Source organism: Mandrillus leucophaeus, unplaced genomic scaffold (assembly GCF_000951045.1).
Source record: "Mandrillus leucophaeus isolate KB7577 unplaced genomic scaffold, Mleu.le_1.0 Scaffold196, whole genome shotgun sequence".
Classification (NCBI taxonomy): Eukaryota; Metazoa; Chordata; class Mammalia; order Primates; family Cercopithecidae; genus Mandrillus; species Mandrillus leucophaeus.
This window is the reverse complement of record NW_012101987.1, coordinates 2,058,713-2,084,927: the sequence shown is the minus strand read 5'-3', so window position 1 is coordinate 2,084,927 and position 26,215 is coordinate 2,058,713. Positions and strand designations below refer to the sequence as shown.

The window sequence follows — 26,215 nt, the reverse complement described above, 5'->3', positions numbered from 1 at the left end:
TTTTTTAAAACCTTAGAAACATGCATGTTTAGCTATTTCTTTAGATGGCTAGCTTCAAAGAATTTTTTCTCTAGGTCAACATTTATTAACTCAAATAATTATAAAAGTAAGCCACAAATCTCCCTGTTAAGTGGTTAAAGCTTGAGCTTTGTAAGCAGGGAGTCCTGAGTTTAGTCCTGTTTCCCTCAATTATTAGCTGTATGACCATTAAGTCATTTAACCTCTCAGTCTGTTTTCTCATTAGTAATGACTCTGTTTCACATTTTACTGCAGTATTGTGAAGAGATGATGGATATATAAATGCCTTTTGGCAGACTAAAAAGTGTTTTTGAAATTACAGTAAACCAAATATATCTGAAAGTTACCTCATTTTTATGATATAAAGATGATATGAAACTGGTAAGGGAAAGTCTCACCCCTGCAACCCCAAAGGAAAATTATTTACTAACTCCTGAAATCTTTATTGAAACCATGAAGAGTGTGTGTGAATGTATATAAGTCAAATGCATGTTTTCCCTATACAAATAAAACCAGGATTTTATTTTGGTGATTTACCCAGTTTACCTAGTTATAACTATAATGGCATTGCATATTGTCAAAGAATATCAAAATCTGAGATTCCATTTATTCACTCACTTATTGAACATACATAAGACATCTACCCTTTATTATTATTAGCAATACTTATATGAGTAATGAATGCAAAGAAAAACAGTCATGAATTTTGCAGTCAAGTAGCTTGTGGTCTGGCTGCAGAGATAAGGTATGTAAACAAATAATAAAATTAGAGAGTAAGATAAATGGTAACAGGATAGAAATGGAGTGCTAAGTGTTTGAGCAAAGACTGTTTCTAGTTGAGAAGATCTGGTTGCTGAAGGGCCTTAAAAGTAAAGGGAATATCGTGAACAAAGATATAAGATTAGGATGAAGAGTGAGAAGTTGGTGCCAGAAGTTAAAACCACCCCAGAATGCGGGGATATTAAAGAAATTCAAAGGTCTAAAGTGGTTAAGTAATAATTCAAATGGTTCTCTTTTTTTCTGCCCTACTATATATGACTTACTGCCAACAGTACCCATGGCTCAGTGAGGCTTCATACTTAACAGAGGTGGTAGGGTATGGATCAGAATCTCCTTGGAATCCTGAGGGTGGAGGACAAAGGCATAGTTGGAAAATGCATCCCTTCAGTATTCTAATATCTCTCCTGATGGGGAATCACTGAATGGCATTGTCTCAGAAATACATTTTCTGTCTTTTAAAAATTCTGAAATAATACTGAATTTTTCTCCCCTGAGAAGCCTATGCCAAATAAGTGCTATAATCTTAGTACAACTTTGTAGTGCAATCAGACTCATTTGTTGATGTCTGACTGGCTGAGTTTTTAAAACCTACTGTTCCCCCTTCTGCCCCATATCTGGACATGCCAGTAAGAAAGCTCAAATGCTTCCACCTTTGTGGCCAGTGGAAGTTCAAACCACCTAAGAATCCTCACTGCAGCCCTACCTCCAAGCCATTAGGAAAAGCCAGGATCCTCTACTTTCCCTGCTCAAGCCATTTCTGAACCTGCTTGAGAACTCACGCTGCTCTCCATAAAAGCCTCGTGTGAGTGATATACCTTTTCGTATCTATTTGGTCCTAATATAATATCAGTCTTAACACCTAAACCAAGTTTTGGGTAAGGCGTTCAACCTCTCCTCTGGGGATGACTAAACACTTGATGCAACAAGCAGAGGGTCTAGGAGATGACCACTACCACTGCAAGGCTTTCCTCTTGCTTTAGTTTGCTAACTGACTCTTGCTGGCTAGAATTTTTTTTTTCGTCACTGCTAGCAAGCTCATGCTTTGTGCTGTGCTGCTTTGTACTGTGTTCACTGAGCCTTAACAAGCTTCTGTTATAGATGTGCTCAGCTAAGTTGGAATTTTTAATAATTGGCATTTAAGAACAAGAATAAAGTGGCCCTGGGTCATGTGTCTTGGTCCAGACTTACCTATGTCTCTGAATTGTGTTTCTGAATCCCAGTGTAAGCTGTGACTGTCACGAGGCTCAGAGGAATGACTCTTACCCTGTGACTTTTAGTTGTTTATCTCAACCAGGTGTTGCCCTCATTGTATGGAGTGCTCAAAAAAAACAATACTGTTTGCAATATGCAGGCTGGTTGGTAGTCACTCGTGGAGGAAGACCATGTTGAATGCTATGGTGCACTCCCAAAAGCAGATGGTTTACTAGGACTTTACAAAATGCCTTTGTTGCTACTTCTGCCTATGCCCTATGCCACTATGCCCCCTGACCAAAACAAAAAAAAAAATCCTGATCCTAAGGGTTATAGGGAAAAGCATCCATGGTATAGCCAAGGAGTTATTTCAAAGCCAACTTAAGCACTGGGTCCTCAAACCATATAAAGCAACTGTTGGCATGAGAGAGACCCTAATCCTGATTATACGTATTTGCAACTCTGGAGGAAGAATCTTACACATATGAGCAGGATCCAGCCCCTCCCCAACCCCTCCCCACACCACCACCACCACCAAATGATATACAGTAGCCACCAAAAGGAAAATAAAATAAAATAAAATAAACCTGGATGCTGGGGAAAAGAAACAAAAAACTGAAACAGAGGTTCACAGTTTGACCCAATAGGAAATCCAAAATTAAAGAATTTATGCAACAACAACAAAACAAGATAAAAGGTTACTATTTGGCTTTTGTACCTCTACAACTTAGGTTCCAAATTAACTTTTAACATATGCTGAAATGTACCAGTTGTTAAACCCTTATGGCCTTAATATTGGGTTTCAAATTATACCTGGAATTCCCCTAAATTTAAACAAAGTATCCCTATAATCTTAGGGTAGTTAACAGGATATTTTAGGACATGTTAGGAAGACAAATAGGTATGCCTCATCTTAATCAGAACTATTGCCCTGCCTAAATTCCCCATAGCCATAGCACCCATTAACCTAACATATGGCATAGTGGGCAGGGTTGCTCTAACCCAATGAGTAATAAAATTGAATTAAGCCTTTGGCACTTACAAATCAGCTTGCCAAAATGGGACGGCATGGACCTTCTCCTCCTCCATTAGTTAAAATAGCTAATATGGCCCAATTTAAATTAAAACAAGGTCTTCGAGGTTTGAAACCCATATACCAGACCTATTTAGAGAAGAGTGAGTATCCCCACTGCCTCACCATTAACGGCCCAATGTAGCCTGTTCAGAAACCTAGAAAGAATCAATGGCATCTCACAGTAGATTATTGCCATCTTAATGCTGAAGTTCTATCCACTAAGGCTCCCATATCAAATATTATCAAAATTACTAACTTTAATCAAGAACTAGTAAATACTTTTAAGTCACAGATTCTGCTAATATTTTAGCAGCCACTTAGCCACAATTTGCCTTCACCATCAAAGGGATGCAGTATCCTTTTACTCAGCTACCCATGGGATAACAACAGCCAGGCCTTCACACAGCCTGCAGACAAGATCTTAACCACATCTAACTTTCTTTAGAAGCACAGTAAACACTGATCATACTGTTCACATCATCCTCCAAGAAGATTCATTTGGCACAATCACTGAGGATATACATACAGTCATAAAAGAGCTCACTAAAAAGGGATGGACCACTACCCCACACATTGTACCAAGTCCTTCCACCTTGGTTAAATTCCTGAAAGCTATTTAGCTGATGGCCATTCTATCCCTGACACTTGCCAGAAACAGCATTTGCAATTTTTTTAAAAGCCCAGTATGTTTTAGTCTATTTTGAGTTCTGGAGACAGCATATTTCTCATTTACAAATTTTACTTAAACCCATTTATGCTATTAAGCCCAGGCACTACAATTAGTGACCCCTGAGAGTCCTTTACTTAAAGGCTTTAACAACCTCCTCCCATGCTTCCTGAAGTCTCTGGCCCACACTTGATGGCCCTAGGTTGCCCACAGGCATCTTGTGCAAGAAAGTGTCCCTTCAGCCCTATGCTGTATGCCATTAGAGTGCAATTGCTGGAAGCATATTGGGCTCTCTTGGAAACAGTCTGGTTGTCACAGGCCCTCAGCCTGTGACTCTCCATACCAGTTGCCCATTATCCCTTAGGTCTTGAAATCAGCACCATAAAAATTCAGCATAGCCACTGAGGTTTCCTTGCTATAGCATAGAGCCAAACCGGGCATATTTCGCCTATAGGAAAAGGTCCCCCACCACCATCTTCAGCCCCTTGCTAGATGCCATGGTGCTGGTAAAAGTCATCCCCCTTCCCAGACCCTTTGGATATCTGCGGAAGCCCTTGCAATCAACAGAGTGAAGAGTAAAGGGAATGTCTTCACTTTATAGATGTTATCACTACCATCGTATATGATGGAGCTTGCTGGAAAGTTGCTGATTTTTAGCCCATAACTGGGACATCCCTAATAATGAGACAGGATCCAAGTCAGTGCAACTGGCCAAACTTTATGTGGTCCTTTTAGCACTAAATACCCTGACCAACATATGCACAGTTCTATAGACTCTTGAGCCATTGCCAGTGATTTGCTCATCTGCTCCAGCCAATAACAGCAATAACAGTTCTCTATCCAAGGTTGCCTCTTTGGGTTAAATAACTCTGGGACTCTCTTGCTTCATATATATATATATATGAGTGTGTGTGTGTGTATATGTATACACACACACACACACATACTTATACTCACAGTATAAGTCAAGGTCTTTTCTGCTTATAATAAATTCACAATAAAAGGCTTCATTAACACTTTAGCCCCTTCAGTAGTCTAGAAATTATTGATAGTGACTAAGGCATTCATTTCACTTCTCAAAATACGTAATATTGGGCTCTTGTACAAGGCATTTAATGGAACTTTCACGTCCCTTACGAGCCTCAGGCTGCAGGCCTCACAGAAAGCCATAATGGTTCATTTTACCTAAACAAGTTCAAGTTCAATTAAGTGAAACATGCCACATTTCAGTCATCAGTCAAATATCGGGGATGAATTGTAATAAAGATTCTGACTCCATTTTTGGTATTTGACTGCTAACAACTTTCAAACTCTTCTACTTACTCCCTCTTCTCCTTCAGCCTTACATCTGGGAAGACTGATAAGGAAGCCTAGGTAGGCCTACCTTTGGTGCCAGAGGGAAGCTCAATCCATGCAAGCCCCAGATAATATATGAGAACCTCTCCAACCTCACCCTATACCCCTCACCTCCCACTCCAAGCCAGTCTCCTTTCCCTGCTTTCTCAAACCACATTTGGACCTGCTTGGAAGCTCCCTCTGCTCTCCCTAGAAAGCTTCATTATGTGAGTGATACATCTTTTCATATCCTCTTGGTGTATGTGTGTGTGGTATCATCAGCCTCAACATCTAAAGCAAATGTTGGCTGGGGATCCATCCCACCACTTCAGAGTGACAACAAATCTTTAGAGTTAAATATTGAAAGAAACTTCATATTACGATAAATTACAATTTCAGACCAGGTGCAGTGGCTCACACCTGTAATCACAGCACTTTAGGAGGCTAAGGCAGGCGGATCACCGGAGGTTGGAGGTTCGGGACCAGCCTGACCAACATGGAGAAACCCTGTCTCTACTAAAAATACAAAATTAGCCAGGCATGGTGGCACGTGCCTGTAATCCCAGCTTACAGGCTGAGGTGGAGGAATCACTTGAACCCAGGAGGCGGAGGTTGCGGTGAGCCGAGATCACACCATTGCACTCCAGCCTAGGCAACAAGAGCGAAACTTTCTCTCAAAAAATAATAATTAAAAAAAAATTAAAAATTTGTAAGTTTAATTTCTGAGCAATCACATGAATAAAGCCATGTGTTTTGTGAAATGACATTTAATATTTAAACTTAAAACTAGTAATAAATCTCTAAATCTCTCAGGCCCCAAGATATGAAACTTGTTTGATACATTTAATGATTCTGTAAAAGTGTAAGAAATGAAATTAAATGAAGAATATCATGGCCTCAAAGGACGGAAAGGGATTAGACATGCATATTACCTCGCCTGATCCAGGACTCAGGGACTGGGTATAGAAGAATGAAACTTCCATTAATTGATACACTGAAAGAAAGGGCACATACAAATAGGCAAATATACCCTAGACCCTGCATAGAAGGCTAATTAGCTAAATGTAAGGTGCAAATTCTCAAGCAAAAACCCTGAAAGTGTGTATTCCTCCTTTCTGCTCTGGTGACTATGCCTATTTATTCTCCTCAATGAAATGGGCATATTAACTCCAGCCTATTCAATATGTACTATAACTATTGTTCAATGCCCCATAACATTTTACACAAGTAAAAGCTGCCTAAAAATGAGGAGCATAGTCAGCCTCTCTGAATGAAATAAAGTGTCTCTAAATAAAATGTCAGAAATAATACAAGGTATGGCAGCAGGAAAGTAGCTTAAGAAAACAAATTGCAAAAGGGAGCATTTATTTTTATTCTGGAAGATACCATTTTTCCTATGACTTCAATGACGTATGCAGCTACATACCAAACTGTATTTTTCATGTCTTACCTTCTTTTTGATCACCGGATTGATGTATACCCAGCTGCCCATTTTATATTGCCAGTTGTATATACCTTAGGAATCTTAGACTCAATATATTCAAAACTGAACTTGGCTTTACCATACCTGCTGCTCCTTTTTTATTTCACCTAAGGAACTCCAGCATTCACTCAGGCCCTTAAGTCAGAAAGCTTGGCACCATGTCTAATCATTTTCCTCACCTCTCACCTTCTACTGTCCCATCATGAAGTTCTCATCATTCTAACAACTTAATATTTTTCACATACATTAACTTTTTTTCTGAATCCTCATGGCTGCTAAATTTTAAGCTATTATTTTTCTCCTTGAAACCCTACTACAACTCCCTAACTGATCTTCCTAACTCTAATCTAGCATCTCACATATACTTCCTCCCATCCCAAGTCAAGCCCTATCCCACATTAGCCAGAGTCAAATTCTAAAATGCAAATGCTAATCATAATATACAAAACCTTTAAATGACCTTTAATTGCTCCTAGTGAAGGTACAACTTCTTAACATGGTCTATACCGTCCAGTGGGATTTGATTCCTGTTCATCTGTCTTTCTAGGTTTATCTTACCACCACTTCCATCCCCTCTAGAGCTCTGCTCCATTCACAATTTCTTTGTTCTTATCTTAGGGACATTTCTGTACATGCTTTTCTTGCATCTTGGAACATTTACCCTCTCCATACCCACATGTGTTGGCCTAAATCTTACCTCCTTCAAGTGTTCTGCAATGCCCTTTCGGATCCACCTTAACTGTTTTGAGTCAGATGTTCATGCCAGTCTTTATATTTATCCCTCTAGCATTTACATATTTCATGGTGATTTTTCTCATTAAATATCTTTTTCCAAGACTAAAATGAGCTCTCTGAAGGCAAAGCAATGTTTAATTTACTGCTGCATCTACAGCATCTAGCACAGTACCTGAAACATAGTAGGCACTATAATTGTTGCTGAATAAAACCAGGGGTCAGCTTAGCTCATATGTTGACATATGTGAGCACTCTGGGTCACAATTAGCATCAGCTGGTAATGCCACCTCCTGCTCCTCGCACCACCTGCATCCCTGAATCATTAAGTCTAGCTGCAATAGCAAATGGGGTATGGTTGAAAGGTGGGAGGAGTGGTTCCCTCTGATTTGCTTTTCCTTAGAGAATCTTCTCAACTGTAAAATAAATGAAAGTTGTGTTCCTTTCTAGACTCAACCCAAACTTTGTTTTGGTGCAATGTCACCATTGGAAGAGAAGGCTCAAAAATATACCTTTCATTGTGTGGTATATGAAATATATCTCAATAAAGCTGTTACAAATGTAAAAATGTGACCTTGAGCAGGTGAGTTTCCACATTAGGAAATGGAGATAATAAATGCTCAGCATACCTCCTGGCATGTAATGAATTCTCAGTATGTGTCACGTGGACTTGGGAGTCACACAGTCCTGAAATGGAATCCTGTCTCTGCCTATTAGCAGCCATGTGACCTTCGGACACATGGCCTTTTGAATTGCCACTCAACACACTTCCTTGGATGGGGGAAGAAAGAGAGAATACTAATCCTGTTTGAGTCCTAATCTTGTTATTAACTAATCGTTCTCTTTGGGCAATTATTTTTCTTCTCCATGGTGCTCCATTTCCTCCATCTATATTTGTTAAATTAAGGATCTTTATAGTTGAAAACTTCAATGATTCTGGTGCCCCATACCCTGGAGACATATTGAGTCAAGATCTCCAAAAGAGCCTTCTTTCTGGGCATCTGTGGAATGGGAGGGAACAGTAAGAAAGACCCTAAAGACAAAGGACCCTAAAGAGGAAAGCCTGGGGCCTAGGGCTGGTACGTCAGGTGAAGACAACTAAGGCCAGCTCCTACTCAATGTATCAATGGTCGAGTTGATCTCTAAGGCCCATCTCAGAGCCAAGGGGTTGCTAGGAAACAAGGGTCTGGAGCCTGCTGGTGAGCATCATGCAGGCTTACATTCTACTGATCAGTCTCCCTCTTGTTTCACTCTTCCTGACTAAGTACTTCTAATTGTTGCAGGGAGAAGAGAAATGCCACTCAAGGAGAACTTTGGGAATGCCCACTTTGGCTAAGTAATAGTAAAATGTAAATGGTAAGAGAATTGGAGCAAGAAAAGATAGAAGAAAGAGAAGGCATGAGAGAATACCATTTGCTAACTCTGTGCCTTTGGGTGGTATATCTCACCCCTCACTCCCAAATCTCAGTTTACTGGCATAAAGATACCAATTGTAGGAAGTTGTAGGGATTAAATGAAATTGTACATGTGAAATGCCCAGCATACCTCCTGGCATGTAGTGAATTCTCAGTACATGACATAAAGACTTGGAAGTCAGACAGCCCTAGGGTGGAATCTTGGCTCTACCTTTTGTTAGCCATGTAACCTTGAGCAGGTAAGTTTTCACATTAGGAAGATAGAGATAATAATCTGGACCTCACAGAGTTGTTATGAAGACAATATGAGATCATGTGATTAAGTGGCTCATAATAGGAACTCAACACATGTAAATAATTGTTGGCCTTTCCTCTGTCACCTTCTCTTCCAACACACATATACACACACCTATACATTCTTCTAGAACAATTTAAGCTTGGTATTCAGCTGTGCAAACATGCTGCCATGTGCCCTACTGCTGAGCTCCAGGCTGTGCTATCTGACAATCTCACCTTCTATTCCCACCTCCAGGTTTAGGAAGAGCTCAAATTCAAAAGCTGGCAGATTAGCCAGAGAGAAACAGCCATGACATAGGAAGTCTGGCAGGAAGAAGACATATATCTTAGGCTGCTGTAGTCAGGACCAGAAAAGGCTATATCATTATGCCTTTTGCTTGAGAAAACTAATAGTAATAATAATCATTATTGGCTTAATTATGTCTCATGATAATAATGAATGATGATCAAAACAGCATTTCCTGAGCATTTGTTATATGCCAGGTGCAGCAATAATCACTTTACAAACATCAATTCATTTAAATCTCATAACAATACTGCAAGATAAGCATTATTATACCCATGTTAAAGATAAGAGAATTGAGTTCCAGGAACCAAAAAGACCTGACCTAAGTCACACATCTAGAGAATGGAAGAGATGATACATAGCTTCATATGTATGTTGCCATTTGTTGAAACTTACACCTGTGGGGAGGAGAAGGCATCAATGACTGACTTGTGTTGAGTTCCTGCTATGAGCCACATAATCACATGATCTCACATCATCTGCATAAGAATCATGTGAGGTCTAAACGTTTTTCCAGTTATTCCCTTGGTATCTCCCAAAGTGGCCAGTTGTTTTCACTTAATTTAAGGCATTTGGAGATTCAATCTTTCCTATTTGTGACAGTTCTCAGCTGTGGACAGAAGCAATGGGAGTGTCTCTAACTACTGGGAGACTCAGGCCCAGTGACATTCAAAGGTCTAACAAAGAAGCCAATAGCATTCCCTAGGAGCACTGAGGGGATGCAGGCACTATTGCTCCTTCCTGGTTCAAGAGGCCTCGCCATTCCTAAAGGTGCCAGGCCTTCCTACAAATCTAGCTTTGCATTGTTGTCTCCTTGCGTGGAGTCTCCTTCCTCCCCACCTTCTATTCACCCTCAGGTTCCTGTTTAGGCATCTTTTCCTCCAGGAAGACTTCCTAGCCCACCCTCAGTAGGTTAGGGGCCCATCTCTCAGCCTTGGTCCCTCCACTCCCCACCCTCCATATACATGCACACCTAATGCTTTCCTCTATCACAGCATTTATCAAATTATAAAGCATTTAGAAAATAATCTGTTCATCTATTAGTCTTTCCCATTTGACTGTGGGATCTTTGAGAGCAGGGACTGTGTCTCACTTGCCTTAGTCTCCTTAGCACCTCATATTAGGGGCTCAAGGAACTATTGTGGAATGATAGAGTGGTGAGAAAGGATAAAGGAAAGAAATGAGAGGCAGAGGGGGAAGAACAGGGCCCCCTGGGGTGTGGTATCTCAAAGGGTTGTCTGTGAGCAAGGCTGCTCTCAGGTTGGTAGGTTAGACCTGCTGATAATGACCGAGGGAAGGCAAAAACTTCAATGTGTGTATCTGTATTCCCTCCAGACCATTTTGTTCTCATTAAGGGGCTGAAGGCAGAGAGATAGCAAAAGCTCCACATTAATCTCCAGGGAAATTCCACATTCTTAGTGCCAGACTGCTGAGAGAAAACGGTCCTATCTAACAATCCTGCTCCCTTAGGCCCTGCATCTCTGTCTGGGACTGGGACTGGGACCAGGAATGAGTATGGTTTGGCCCCTGTCTGAATCAGAGTAACCTAGTTTACAACAGCATCAATCTCTTGTCACTTCCCCTAGGAAGATGGACAGTGGGGATGGTCTCCAGTGCTTTAGGTAATGATGCACACACATATACCCCAAATAATATAATAAGCAGTCTGCCAACCACTAACTCTGCCATCTATGAGTATGTGGGAGGCTTTGGCAACAGGTAATCTTTGAATTTGTTCTAAGTTTTCAGGAGAGGGAAGGTCAAACGATGCTTCTACCTGGTTATTAAATTTCTCTCTTCACCACTGCAGTTTCTAATTGATTGCATAAAGCTGACCTCATCTTTCCCATCTGTAGAATGGGAATGGCTAACCAAGATAAGAATAGAAAACACCTTACACAAATCACTATTTCTTACTGTCACATCCATGACAGATATTGCTAAGTAATCACTGCATTCTTTTCCACTGAGCAGAGTCCTGGCCTAGAATCTCAATGCAGTATTCCAGGAAGTTGATTGCCATGGACACATGAAGAAAAATGCAGGCCTGACTATGTGATTGCTAATGCCTCTTCCCACTCTGACTTTGTAGGGTTTGACTTTATAATGCAGCCCCGAAGCTAAGATTTGGAAGCAAGTTATGCAGGGGGATATTGGTGGCAAAGAGAATATTTTCACCCCTGCTCAAGCTGAAGGTCTAAATTCCAAGTCTTAGCTTTCCTCATTTCTTTTAACTATGGATAAGAGAAACAACAGGAGAGCAAATGTTTACCTTTGGGTTTGATACCAACATCTAAAGACTTCTCTGAGGCTACTGTGGTATGGTTGAACCAACACCAACTCCATGATTAAAGCAGCCTGGGTTCAAATCCCTTCTTTGCCAAATTCCCTGGTGTGAATCCTGACAAGTTACTTTCCCCTTCTGAGCCTCAGTTTCCTCAAGCATGAAATGCAGATAACAACACCTGACTTACAGACTTTTTGTGAGGAGTAAACTGGATGAAATAATGTATGTGAAAGTGCTTTGTGTGATGCACTGCACTGAGCACATGCAGAGGATTATTATTCTTGGTATGCACCAATAGGAAAAAGACTAGGGTATTCCGTTCCAGATGGACTCAATCTAAACTGGGGAACAAATGCTTTTTTTGGTAATTTCATCTTGTGGAAATGGCAGTCTCATGGGCCTATTTGTGTTTAATGAACCACATCCTGTATCGTCTTTTTGCATGGTTCTGAGGAGAAATAAGTTGGCTCCGTCTTCTGGCCTGCCGTAGACTAGTGAGTGTCCAGCTCATATTTAATCTCCTCCAGTCTCTCCGCCTTCTCCAAGTAAATACTTCCCTAGAGCTAGATTGATCCTGCAAATAACTGCACAGAAGCTAAGGCACAAAGGGAGAGGAAAGGAATAGTTAGCCAACTCCTACCACCATGCTGGGACCCTACCATAGACAAATGCATCCAGGCTGGGATTTTTTACCTAGGATAAAATTAAGGAGTTAAGATTTAGAGGTGACTGCCCTGGGGTCAAGCTGCTAGGAATCAGAAAAGCCACGTTTATCTGAGTTCAAAATCAGTGCTCTCAAATTTTCAACAAAGTGCTTTTAATACACCAGTGGTCTTCATCCTTTCTGGAGTCAGAGAACCCTTTGAGACTGCAAGAAAGCTATGGAGACTTTCATCCCAAATAAACCACAAATGCAGATGAACAACACTTTGCCTATACCACTAAGGCATTTATGACCCTCCAAGGCTCACTCACTCACTCATTTATTTCAATAAACATTACTGAATGCTATCAATATGCCAGGCACTGACTAGGCATTAGCCAAGCAGGCAGGGTCCCTGCCTTCACAGAGCTTACAGTGCAGCAAGAGAGAAAGATGTAAACTAATAAATGTGAACTTACAAACAGGTTATGTGTAGCAAAAGAACATCATTCTAAGAAAATAAAAATGTAGCAAAGGATCCTGACATAGCCTGAGGCTTCTTGAAAGGTTTCCCGAGAAAGTGACATTTGAGTTGGGTGATAGGAAGTGATTCAGCAAAAATGGGGAAAAAAAAATCAGAAGGCCAAATGACAAAAGGATCGCAGCTTGTTCTAGGACTTGAAGGAAAGTCAGTATGACAAAATGGCAGAAAGCACAGAGACACACGGGGCTGAAGAGGTTGGCTGAGGACAGATCAGATCTGTTAGAGCCCTGCGGCCATGGGAAGGAATTTGCAAATTATCCCCATGGCAGTGACAAGGCACCTAGAAGTTTTAATCCAAGGAATAACATGATCGGATCTCTATTTTAGAAACATCCTGTAATGGTTAATTTCATGCGTTAACTTGGCTGGGTTATCAAACTATTCGATCAAATAGTATTCTGGGTATGTATGTGAGGATGAATTTGGAGAGATTAATATTTGAATTGGTAGACTGACTAAGCACATTGTCCTCCTTAATGTGAGTGGACTTAAACCAGTCAGTTGAAGGCCCCAGTAGAACCAAAAGGTTGACCCTCCTGCCTGAATGTCTTCAGCTAGGACATTGGTCTTTTCCTGCCTCTGGACTCCAATGGAAACATCTTTTCTTGGATCTCAAGCCTGCCAGCCTTCAGACTGGAACTTACAGCATTGGGTCTCCTGTTTCTCAGGGCCTTGGATTCACACTAGAATTACACCATCTGCTCTCCTAGGTCTCCAGCTTGCTGACTGCAAGATGTTGGACGTTCTCAGCCTCAATAATTATGCTAGCCAGTTTATTATAATAAATCTGTATCTATATCACCTATATTTACATATCTATGCCTGTATCTGTATCTATGTATCTACCTCTAAGTCTCTTGCTACATATCCATCCTGTCGGTTCTGTTATCCTGGCTAATACACATCCTCAGTGCTGCCGTGTGGTTAGGATTCACAGTGGCAGGGTAGATGCAGGCAGACCAGGCAGGAGAACAAAGCTGGAGTCCAGACAAGCTATGATGGTGACTTGGAATAGGGTGGCAACAGTGAGATAGAAAAAGTAGGGAAATTTAAGAGTTATTTGAGAATTAAAATTGACAGAACTTGGAATGGTTTGGAAATGGAGGGGAAAATTCAGCAGAAGACCTTCTCAGAAACTAAGGTACAAAGGGAGAGGAAAGGGATAGTTAGCCAACTCCTACCACCATAGACAAATGCAGCCAGGCTGGGATTTTTCACCTAGGATAAAATTAAGGAGTTAAGATTCAGAGGTGACTGCCCTGGGATCAAGTAGTTCGAAGTCAGTGCTCTCAGATCTTGAGAGAGGGTGTTGAGAAGGATTCCTAGGTTTCTGGTTCTGCTTCTAAACAGATGGTGGTGCTTCTCACTAGAACAATAGAAAAGTATTAGGTTGTGTGGAGTGGAGTTTGGGCAGGCAAGAGAACTAGAATGATAGCAAGTATCAGAGGAAAGCTTGAGGTTGGAGGTATAAAGTAGGACTCATCAGTGTGAGGATCACAACAGAGATCATGACCATAGAAACAGTCTAGAAAGAGTGGCCCATAAGACAGGCTCCTGTGAAACCTCACTTACAATGATGCAGAAGAGGATGAACCTGCAGAAGAGAGAGATGCGACAGTTTGGAGGGGAGGTAGAAAACCATGAAGATCTGGTACCGAAACGAACACAGAAAGTGCCTCACACAGAAAGCAGACAACTTTGTCAAAGGCTACTGAAAGGTCAAGAAGATGGAACCTGAAAACTGTCTGCAGGATGTTGAATCACTGAGGAAGTAAACCAAGACCCTGCAGGTCTCAGACCCTAAGAACAACTACGTTCATATCCTGTTGCCATCTTAGAAGCAAGTTCCCTCAGGAAACTGAAGGCTCTGGAGAATTATCCAGCTCTCATCAGCTCCTTGGCCACACCTGTCCTCAAAAGAAGAGGCGATAGTTGAATAATCATTCCCTTCTCCTCCTCCACCCACAACCCCTGAGATGCCTTTTAAACAGCCAAAAACTCCTTTAAAAAGTAGTCTAGGAATGTTTCAGCTGACATTCAAAAGCGCATTGTAATTCAAATGGAAATGCAGAAATGCAATCCCTTGGACAGTCTAGGAAAATTGTAATAGAGATAAGACACCTTTTAGAAGTGGCGACATGTATTTATCTGTGGGGATGTTTCTATACCATGGACTCTCCCAATCTAAACTCAGGAGCAGTGCAAGCTTCACACAGAGAATGTCCTTCCACAGGGGTCACCTAGGCAGTACACTTTTATTTGCATAGCATTCTTTGACTTCTAGCCTCTCTTTATCTCTCCATTTCTCTTTGTGGATTTTGGTGTGCCTTTGTCTCTCTCTCTTTGTTTTTCTGTCTCCCTTTCCCCTTCCTCCTTTTCTCTCTCTGCCTTTCTTTTCCTCTCTCTCTTGCTCTAGCTCTCTGTCTCTCTCTCTCTCACATGCACACACAGAATGAGCAATTATTTCACAAACACATATATGTCACCTTCCATAGTCAGTTTCTCTATAAAAAAGAAGCAATTAAAAATTTAGGAAACTTATAATATTGCTAATTCCTGCATCTATCACTATCCTCCCTAAGTAGAGAATTACAGGGGATGATAAAAGTTACAGATTCCTTTTGGTATCTCCCCAGTCCACTTCCGCAACTCCTTCCTTTCACTGGCTCCAAGCCTGTAGCTAAACTCACTGAGGCCCCTCCCAATCCTAGGAAAATCTACCTCTGCCCTTGATCCTGGGTCACAATGATGACAAGGGATGACAGCAAATTAGCAACCCCCACCCCTGCTCACACACATGTGTGCCTGCACGCACATACATACACACAAACATACACACCTGGGAACACAGTAATCGAAGTGGATGTGGCAGCCTTGGGTGGAGGGCACGGGTTGGATCAAGATAATTAGGTCCTCAACTCAGAGCTGGATGGTTCCATCCATTCCTCTATTTTCTTACTCAATCTACACAATGACTTTGCATTTTGCATATGGGAAAACCGATCTTGAAGAATGAACCACTTTGCTCAAGATCACACATCTGGTAAGAGATACAGCTGGGATTTGAATTGGGGTCCATCTGATTGTGAAACCTGTGCTTTATCTCCAAATGAGAAAGTCTTTATCCGAGGTAGCCACAGGAAGGGTGACTTTATACAGTGAACCCTCATCATGATATAAAACTCATGTTTCATGATCACAGCTAGGGAGAATGTGTGAATATCAAGTCAAAAGGTAAAATGGAGCCCCAGTGAGAAGAAGGTAGTTTTTTTCAAAATACAGGGATATCAAGAGCACAGCAACATGTAGTGAAAGTATTATGCTAGAGCAAGAGACTCAGAAGTTCACACACTGATTGGGGGAATGGCATGGAAGCAGAGGTAACGGCTAAAGAAACCCTAACAGGCTAAATAGCTTCCATACTAATCATGCCTGGAACCTGGAGCTTCCAGAGATGACTTTGGCTACTCTAGTTGTGTCCTAAGGCCCAGCTCTTCCTGCATTGGATTAGATTCTACCTTATTGACCTGTTTGATGCTCTAGTCACCTACAGACTACTGGAAAGCTCAGAATTCCCACCTGGTGATATAAAATTCTGCCTTCCTACCTGGAGTTCTTACCAGTGGTTATTGGCATGCCCAGTGCCCCTTCTGGGATCAACATCAAAAACTAGGCCTGTTATTCTAGCTTTTATTTTTGCCCTATTACAGGGAAGAAAATACAGAGGATCCAGACCACCACACTTCCTTTCTGAGTCTAGAATAGACATTACCAACTGATCGTAGTTCCCTTTCTCAATTATCCCAATAACTTGCACACAGTGTTCTAGACAAGCCATTCCCTAGTTGATCAGAATTGGCACATGAAAGCTAGAGACCATAATATGATAGTGACTGGGTATCCCACCCAGCCTGGAAATGTCAGCCCCCTCCCTCTTCCCTGCTGTCTACTAGTGGATTTTTTTTTAAAGTCTGTAACAAAAATGATGAAATATTGGTAGACTAAGGCATGCTGGTAATGAACAACGTAGGAACAGAACCCATATCTTCTTTATTTGGTGCCACAACATCTGACACAAGAAAATACAGAGAAAAAACAGTTGGGAAATGTTCAAAGAATTAATGAATGATAACTATGATTTTATTTGCCCACAGAATGTACCTTTAGAAACAGGGGAATGAGAGTAAACCTCTCACGGGAAATATTTTAATAAGGCACATTCACCCCCATCTCCCTTGGCTTTCCAGTAATTTCCAGTGGCTTCCCCAGATCAAAAAAGTGGCCAGGGTCCCATCATTATGAAACCTGGGAAGGCTAGGGCATTTGTTTCTAATGTCCAGGGACAACAGAGCTAGGGCGAAGGAAGCAATGGGCTCAAGTTTGGATTCAAACACAATCTCCTTCAGTAAGAACGGTGGCCCTTTGCCTCTGTAAGTTAAGGTTTCCCCTTCTGTAAAGGGAGCACCCTTGCCTCCTTTGTTTTGTAGGCAGATGAGAAGATCATAGGAAGGCCATCTGCAAACTGTAGAGGGCTGTATGAATGTTCATGGATGTTATCCATGCCCTATTTGGTCTATTTTCTTCAACCTACTCTACCATGTTTGGCCCCTCCACTCCTCCTTCCACTAAGAAAGTTAAAAGGACACTTACAGGGATTTTTCTAGTGACATCTGTAGCTCACAGAGAAAACTGAGGGTTGAGCTCACACATGAGCAAGGTATGGAGCGGGGACTAGAATCCTCAGCTGATGCTCTCAATTTTTACTTTATTTCAAGCTACTGTTTTCTATGTACCTACTATGTACCAGACATTTTACCTACATCATCTCATTTTATTCTCCCAAAAGCCAGGCAAGAGAATTACTATCCCTCATTTAACACACGAGGAAACTGAGACTTAGTAATTCCTTTACCTGAGGTTACCTGCCAGGTGTGTATAAAGAGGAGTAGAGACATGAAATATCCTCCATCCCACTTCAGCACCGCACTGTCCCTCCTCCTCTCACAAGCTCTGTCCCCCGAGGTATCAGCCCCCAAGCCCAGATTCATCCTGGCCTGTCCAATGTTTAGCAGATGTCAGTGACACACAACTCATGGCTGGGGCGAAAAGGGATACTAGCTATCTTTAAGTCCAAAGACTTCTTTCAACTCTACAGAGGCAAATCCCCAGCTTCTCATCTCCCCATTCCCTAGCATCACTCCCAAATATAAAAAATAAAACCAGAGTATTTGATCTACCATCTAGGTGGTCACAGCAGGTGAAGATGGAGGGGAAGAAACACACAGAATGGTTAAGTTGACCTCAATGTATCCCCTATTCTCTTCTTGGGAGCAAGTATGGATGATGGAAGCAAGAAAAGTGCCTTTGTAGACTAGAAGCCCAGGAAGGAAAACACCAAGTTTACCCTGCAAGTTTGTGGCAAAGCCAGGTCTTGAGGGGGTCCTCCTAGCTGTTGTTTCAGCACTCTTTCTTCCTCCTCTCCCATCTTATTTGTAACAAATTCCATGATCCACCAGACAAGGAATGGGATTTTCTGGAAAGAAAAATTCTAAAGTCTGAAGACAGCTAAGGATGGAAAAGGGGTGGGATTTAGAATCAGAGTAGTGTCCCAGGCCCCAAACGTGATATGAAGCAAATTAGTTATGTGGCCACAGTGAGCGAAGGTTTTTATAAACATAACCTAATTGTATTACTTCAAAGTCCTGAAGCTTATTGCCCTGCTTAATGATGTGTCACATTATTTGCAGGGTAGCACAATGAGACTTCTACTGATTTAATGCACTTCCTTAAAGACTGTCATTGTTAACAGTCATAAAACGGAGCTATTCCCAGACAACTCAATTATATCCACTGTGCCCATAAACCATCCCTTGCCCCACTCAGTTGCACACAGGAAGCAGAAAGGGGTGAGAACACGACTGGGGATGCAAAGCCTCCAGGGACAAAAGGAAGGGATCTAGAGATTGGGAAGGCAGGTGGACTAGGGTTTTATCCATTCGGGAATGTGCAACTACATAAAAAGCACTAGACAGGGTGTGTAGAGCAATCCCACCTGGTCTTGGTCCTGCCAAGCAGAGCTGTGTGAAAGCTCCCTTCTCCCCTACAGACTTAGTTTCCTCAACTGCAAAACTGGAGTGCTATGCTCAATGAGATCTTTCAGATCTCTCCTGGCTCCCACACTTAGTGGTTTTTTGTTGTGATTGCTTTCATTCTTGGAGATAGGGTGGCTGAGCTGTATGAAAAGATGCAAGCATGTTTTTAACATTGCTCTTCACCCTTTGCATCAATTGAGAGACTTTCTTTTACAAATAGTTGATAATATAGTATTAACTATATCAAGAAGCACTTCAGTATAGTTGAAAGAGGGAAAGAACATGGGCTTTTGCGGTCAGCCAGCCTTGGGTTCCAATCCTGACCTTGCTACTTATTAGCTGTGTGTCTACGGGCACTTGATGTGGCATATCTGAGACTCATTTTCTCATGTGTAAAGTGGGAGTGTGAATACACTGACCTATTAAAACACATGTATATACATGTGCGATATTTTTAGCTTTCTCAAAATGCTATTACATATACTACTTATCTTTAATGTGAGAAGCAGACAAGAATAGCTACTTACATACCCATTTCACAGGAAGGGAAAACTGAGGTGGAAAAGGAAAAACCTTCCCAAGGTGAGTGGGCGGAGACTGGTCTCCTGCACCTGGTCTGAGGAATTCTAATTCTGATAATAGCTGAGAATCAAAGGGAAATGAAATCTGCTGACCCGTCCTGAGGATAAAAGCCTCTCCACAGGACTTAATGGAAACCGTCCGCTTGGTCACGAGGCGATTGTTTTTTCCAGAGGAAGGGAGCTCTTCTTGGGAGAGAAGAACCCAAGCTCTTTTTGGGTTCTCCCAAGAAGCCTGGAGAGAAGAAAGCATCAAGAAGACACCAATTGCTGACCCCAACCTGATCCCTGGCAGGTGTTTCAAAGAGAGGATATGGGAAGCAAAGTACCTGCAGGAGAAAGCAAGGGCTCTGGAGTCTAGAACACTAACTTGAGGCCTCAGAAAATGCCTAACTTGAGAGAATCCTGCAAAAATCATTGTATGATCCCTTACTCTGCCCATGGTGAAACTGAAGCTCAGAGAGAGGCAGGGACTTGCCCAAGGTCGCACAGCTTAGATGTGGCAGAGCCAAGATTTAGATCCAAGGCAGCTCTGTTGTCTCCCCAGACACCTTCCCTCTATACCCTGCCTGGCCACCTCCTCCAGTAGACACTCCGAGCTTACCTTTCTGATACTGGAGCCACAGCTGCTGCTGGACCTTCTTGCTGGGAAAGTGGATGATGCAGGTGAGCTCTGAGCCATAAAGGGCCTCTGCGATGTAGTGGGAGCCATAGTGCTGGATGAAGGACAGCAGCTCCTCCCGACTGCTCTCCTTGGTCAGGATCTTGAGAACGTTAGTGAAGCCTGGACAAGAGAGGAGCATGTGGAGGTGGTCAGATGTGGGAGGCTGGCGGCTAGCAAATTATACAGTGGCAGAGGTTCTTCCCAGCCTGGATTTGGTGCCTTACTCCTCTTTCTCTCCTTCCTCAAGCAGGCACATGACCAAGCTATTCTTCCAGGGCCCTTCCTGAGCTCCTCCCTGCTATTGGACAAAGCCTAGTGACCTTCTCTAGATATTCAAGGTTCCAAGTTCATCTCTCATGAGCCACCCACACTAAGTTTTAGCTCCAGCCAAATTAGTTTTATTATTTATCCTGAATGTGACCTGGAATTTCTATCATTCTATCTTTCCTTGCATTCTCACTACCCTCAACACACACACACACACACACACACACACACACACACACACACACATGCCTGAAATGGCCTCCCTATGTCTTCCTTAAGTCGCACCTATGCTTCAAGGCCCCTGGAAGTCACCTCTCCTCCAAGAAGCCTTTCCCATCATCAGGGACAGGAGTGCCTCCTCTCTGCACTTTCAACATGCACCACCTTAAAGTCAGAAGCTCTACCTTATTTGTCTCTGTATCTGCACATGCATCCTCCCCGCACACCCACCCCAACTGGGTGCACGGCCCAGTGCCTGGGACACAGCAAACATACCAACCACAATTATTACAAGAACAACCAATACTGTGCCACATCAAAGTAAAATGTAAAAGAACAAGCTTCTCTCCAACATTAAAAGTGAGCTCTAATTTGCCAACATTTGATTGACAAAAGGGTTTTCCAGGAGCATCATATTGATTAATTAAAGCAGATGCACCTTTGTACTTCTAATAGGAACATCACAATCTTATTCACAAGTGCAGTATGGGATGTGGGGGGCAGAAAACAGCATTAGGGCTCAAAGAATGGGTGTCTGATGAGAACAACCCCTCTCCATCAACCTGTTAAGTAATGCAACTGGATAATTAATACAGTAGTGTTAATAATATGATGGTTCCTGTTCAGTAATAAAAAACAACACACAGAGATGCCCTGAGGCTCTTATCCAGGCAGACAAAACTGCAATGAAATCCTTGATTCATTCATTCCCTGCTCTGCCACTTACTAGCTGTGTGACCTTGGGCAAGTTATTTAACCTCCCTAACCCTCAGTATACTTATGTGAAGAAAAATGGGATAAATAATGCCTTCCTTGCAGTACTGTTCTGTCATAAGAAATGAAACATTATAAAATGCTTAACAGATGTCAGCAATAATTACTATTTCTACTTTCCAGAGGGTGAAATCCTCCAATTCCCAGGCTATAAGAGCTCCAGTTTGCTGATGAACAAAGTGATATTGAACAAGAAAAGAGAAGAAAAGAACTCATAGATAATTAGAGGACACTCAGACAATAAACCCGTGACAGTGTTATTAGTAAGAGTCAGGGTAGAAAATCCTAGGCCAGGCCTCATTCCAGGTTCTTTCATTCATTCCTTATTTTTCAGTTTTCATTTATTTTAAAAAAATTCCTCCATCATACATGAGCACCAACAATCTGCTGATCTTTGTTAGTTTTGGAGATACTGGAATAAATAAGACCCAAGCCCCGCCCACAGTTCTCAGGTCATAGACAAGATTCTAATATAAATCAAGCACTTGTTAATGTCTTGATATAGATATTCAACACCGAGAATTCTGTGAGTTGTTTTGAGGGGAATGGAGAATGGGAGAGGCATCACAGAATAATATGGCATATGTTCCCAAGACAAAGAGGTCCAGACAGAGGGAACAGTATGGGCAAAGTCACAGTGGCATGAAAGAACATGCACCATTTTGGGCACTATAAATTGCTGCCATCTGTTGGAGCTTAAAGTTCATGTGGATACAATGTGGGTGGTACATGTAAAGGGATGGGGGTGTGGGAGTTATATGATTTTTGTATCAGAGATGGACAGGAAAATAAATTAGCCAGGAGAGAAGGAGAAATTGGTATCTGAGGAGAATTTATAATTCACAAGCTTGAAATACTTCAGAAACATAAATATGACTTAGATGACTGTTTATCCCCACTCTCCTATTCATACTTCCACACCCTACTCAGATACTTTTTCCTCAAGGGAGCCTCTCTAGCTCCCCCAGAATGATTAGCTCTGTCTTCTGTGCCACCGCTTCCCCACTATTGCATTGACCCTACTGTCTGTCAGCCTCCGGTCCACCCACCCTCCCTGGGACTCCTTGATGGAAGAGAGGATGCATCCCATTTCCTCAGCATCCCTAGTGCTCTCATATACCCTGGCACATGCTAGGTCCTTGGGAACAAGTGCTAAATTATTCCAAGTCCGCTGTTCTCACCTGCTGAGAGGGTGATGGTGCTGAGTTTCACACGGTAGAGGTTGCTCCGGACCCGCCACTGCTGCACCATGGGGTAACCCATGGCCTCGTCATACCTGATATCTCCTGGGAGAGGAAATAAGATGGTCACGTGAGCCCAGAATTAAGACGCTTCACACCACAAGGCTCACCCTGCAGCTCTTGGTTGTGGGTAACAGACACCTCTTTGAAGTGCAAGCTTTCATTGGGATTGATAATTTTATGAACCCCACCCTCCAGGCCTCTTCCTGGTCTCTAATCTCAGCTCCACCCCTCATTTTTCTCTCTGCTCTATAGCTTGCAAGTCCCCTTTACCCTACAAGTAAGAGCAACCTCAGATCAGATCTATGTCTTACCTCACCCCATTTGCAACTTGCCACCAGGCACTAGATATCTCAGTGCTTCAGTTTCCACATCGACACTGTAGCTATCTCTAATGCTCTTATTTCATAAGCATGTTGTGAGGCTCAAGTAAGGTACTAGAAGTGGGAGCCTTTTGGTAACCTAGAAATGTTGTGCATGTAGACCATGTGTAAGTAAACTACAGTCTATTTGTTATGTATTGTCTACAGCTGTTTTCACACTATGACAGCAGAGTTGAGCAGTTGCAATACAAACCATCTGCAAAGCCTAACACATTTATTAACTTTCCCTTTATGTTTGCTGACCCCTATGTAGACTATCATTTTAACATGGCAACATGGATGTTCATAAGTATTATGTAAAATAGAGGTATACAGAAATAAATTCTATTTCAAGTACGACTGAGAAACACAGGCAAAACAAAGTTTAACTGTATAATTTCTCAGCATCTTGATTAGATTAATATGCATGAAGGTAGTGTGCAAACTTCTTTGACCATAAAACCCCTTTCGTATGAAAGGTCTCTTGGAATTCATGTTTTATAGAATACATTTCAGGAAACACAGGTATAAACAAGGAATAAAAAAAGAAAAGACACAACCAAGTGTTAGCAAATGATTAACTTTGGGCAGTGGTATATGAAAAATTCTTGTTTTCTGATTTATATTCACCTCTATTTTCTAAATTTTCTACCATAAGCTTTGCAAACTCTTTTTTATAAGCTGAACAAAAATACATTAAAAAGATGCTAGTCACATCAGCAGTTATTATTACTGTTTTTATGTATCCATGCTTTCCTGTGCCTCTGCAAATGGCAGGCACATTTTCTATCCTTTTCTCTTGTCCCCTGGTGAGTAGGCACTTAAAGAGATATTTGATACCAAGATTAAAATGAGAATCTCATTGTAACAAATGATTTCTTCCTGGACATTACTGCAGTATTAAAGTTGTCCATTACTGTCACCTTTTTTTTTTTTTTCCTCCTTATCCTCCTTAGCCTTTTCAGGAATAAAATAGTTTTTCAGAGACTTTCATTTTAAAGTAAAATATTCATGATCCCCAAAGATATGTCCACTGGAGCGAGGTTGTTTGTTATAAATACGTCGTCTTTGTTTATCTGCTCTGCCTCTCCCGTCCTTCCTTTGCAGAGGCTGGGGAGAAAAGGAGATTGTGTGGAGGGAGGAAGGGGAGGGCTGTGTTTTTGACTAAGGGCAGAGAAAACGTCTGCACAAGAAGATTCAGACACCAGGGACAAGGCAGTCTCTGCTCCTTCCATTACTGCTCATTCATGTTCAAAGCAGACTTGGTGGGGGCACTGGCAGCCAAGGCCTCTCTCCAACAGAGGGAGGTAGAATGGTGCAGGCTGCTGAGAGGCAGCTCTTTCACTTGGTGGCATGATGTCCAAATGTAAAAACAAAACAAAACAAAACAAAAAACTTCTTCTGATTATCAAGTAATTTATAAAACCATCTTCTCACTCCATCCCTCACTTCCTTCCATCCCTGCTCGTTCCTGGATTCAAGCCTGAAAGAAAAGCTTCGCCACTGGAATGGATGTCAGCTTTTTGAGGTCAAGGTCATGTTCTATATTCCTCCCCTTCTACAGAGTCCAGAAGAGAGCCTGGCCTATAGTATCCTCTCAATAAATGCCTATCCACTGACTGCCTAACTCTCACTCTGTTCCTAACCATAAACTCATCCCTGGGTTACTCTGTCGCTGACTCCCATCTTGCCCTCCCCATCCCAGCTCCCTACCTGGGGATTACGGTTGGAATGAAGCTATGTGATGGAGGAAGGAATTTTTCCTGGTAGTAATAATAATAATAAATATCTTGAAATGCAACAGTTCTCTTTATTAGGAAATCTCCAAAATCCTTGAGTCAAAACAAAGAATCATAACAATTTGAACCACTAATGGATACCCATAGTGTGCCAAGAATTTTATATACATGATCTTTATTTCTCATTAGAATCCTTAAAAAATAATTATCATACCCTATTTTTTTGGCATTGTGTTTTGTTTTGTTTTCTTTGAGACAGAGTTTCGCTCTTGTTGCCCAGGCTGGAGTGCAGTGGCGAGATCTTGGCTCATTGCAAACTCTGCCTCCCGGGTTCAAGTGATTCTCCTGCCTCAGCCTCCTGAGTAGTTGGGATTACAGGCAGCCGCCACCATGCCCGGCTAATTCTTTGTATTTTGAGTAGAGATGGGGTTTCATCATGTTGGCCAGGCTGGTCTCAGACTCCTGACCTCAGATGATCCACCTGTCTTGGACTCCCAAAGTGAGGAGATGACAGGCATAAGCCACTGCGCCCGGACCATACCCTATATTTTAGAGGAATAAACTGAGGCTCAGAGAGGGAAACTGTCCAGGGACATACCAGGATCAATGACAGGTTCAGGGGCCTTTCCATTAAAGCACAGCACCTCCTCACAGACCATGGACATGTCTGCTTTAGGAGGTAGTAAACTCCCCATCACTGGGGGTATCCAAAGAGGGATAACCACTCAGGAAGGATATTATAGACTTGACTCCTCATCAGGAAGGAAGATTAGACTAGATGCCCATGTCAGCTCTGAAATTTTATGATCTTATAAAAAATGAAAATTAAGGAAGGCAGTGAAATTGTTTGTAACATTTTACAAGGTGTCTTTTACATCCATGATTTCATTTGATCTACGTCTGGGTCCCTCTTTGAAATAGCACAGGTCAGGGGTTATGTAACATAGTGGATATGCCATCAGCTTTGGAGTTGAGACCAACTATGTTTAAATCCTGACATGACTATAGACTAGCCACGTGGCCTTGGAGGAGTTCATGACCTAGCTAGCCAATTTAAAGGGGACAATAATGGCCTTGCAGGGTTACATGGTTTAACACATAAAAAGTGCCTGGACCCCAGGACCTCTTAAGCGATGTGGGTCCTCTCCTCCATCTATACTCTTTCACAGGAAAGGCTCACAGAGGTTAGATGACTCTTCTGAGGTTTCCCAGGCTTGCAAGTGATGGGGAGGGCAGGCAGAGATTTAAACCTAGGTCTGTGACATTGTGGGGTCTTCCCTGGGGGACAATTCCCCTCTCAGTGAGAGAGCTCTAATATCCTTCCCCATGACGATTTCCCCGTGACTATTCTCCCTGGGCTGCGGATAAGGCATGCAACCACAGTATCACAAAGGCAGAGTCAGGACCCTCACATCTTAGGAAATTTCTTAAGAAAAGGGTAGGAGAGGAACTCGGAGCACAAAAAGAGGAAAGAGCACCCTGGGGTTGGACAGAAAATATGGAGTCTCAGGAAAGCCTGCAAAAGG

General features: G+C 42.1%; 1 protein-coding gene across 1 annotated transcript in view; it reads right to left on the bottom strand.

Annotated features, from left to right (window-relative positions):
• Window positions 1–26,215, bottom strand: part of LOC105538642 (astrotactin-2) — an 844,928-nt gene that overhangs the window by 85,821 nt on the left and 732,892 nt on the right. The window contains exons 15-16 of the mRNA XM_011978544.1: window positions 22,529–22,633; window positions 20,028–20,207 (exon numbers count right to left, since the gene is read on the bottom strand). Coding sequence (XP_011833934.1) covers window positions 20,028–20,207; window positions 22,529–22,633 — 285 coding nt within the window. The remainder of the gene's footprint in view (window positions 1–20,027; window positions 20,208–22,528; window positions 22,634–26,215) is intronic.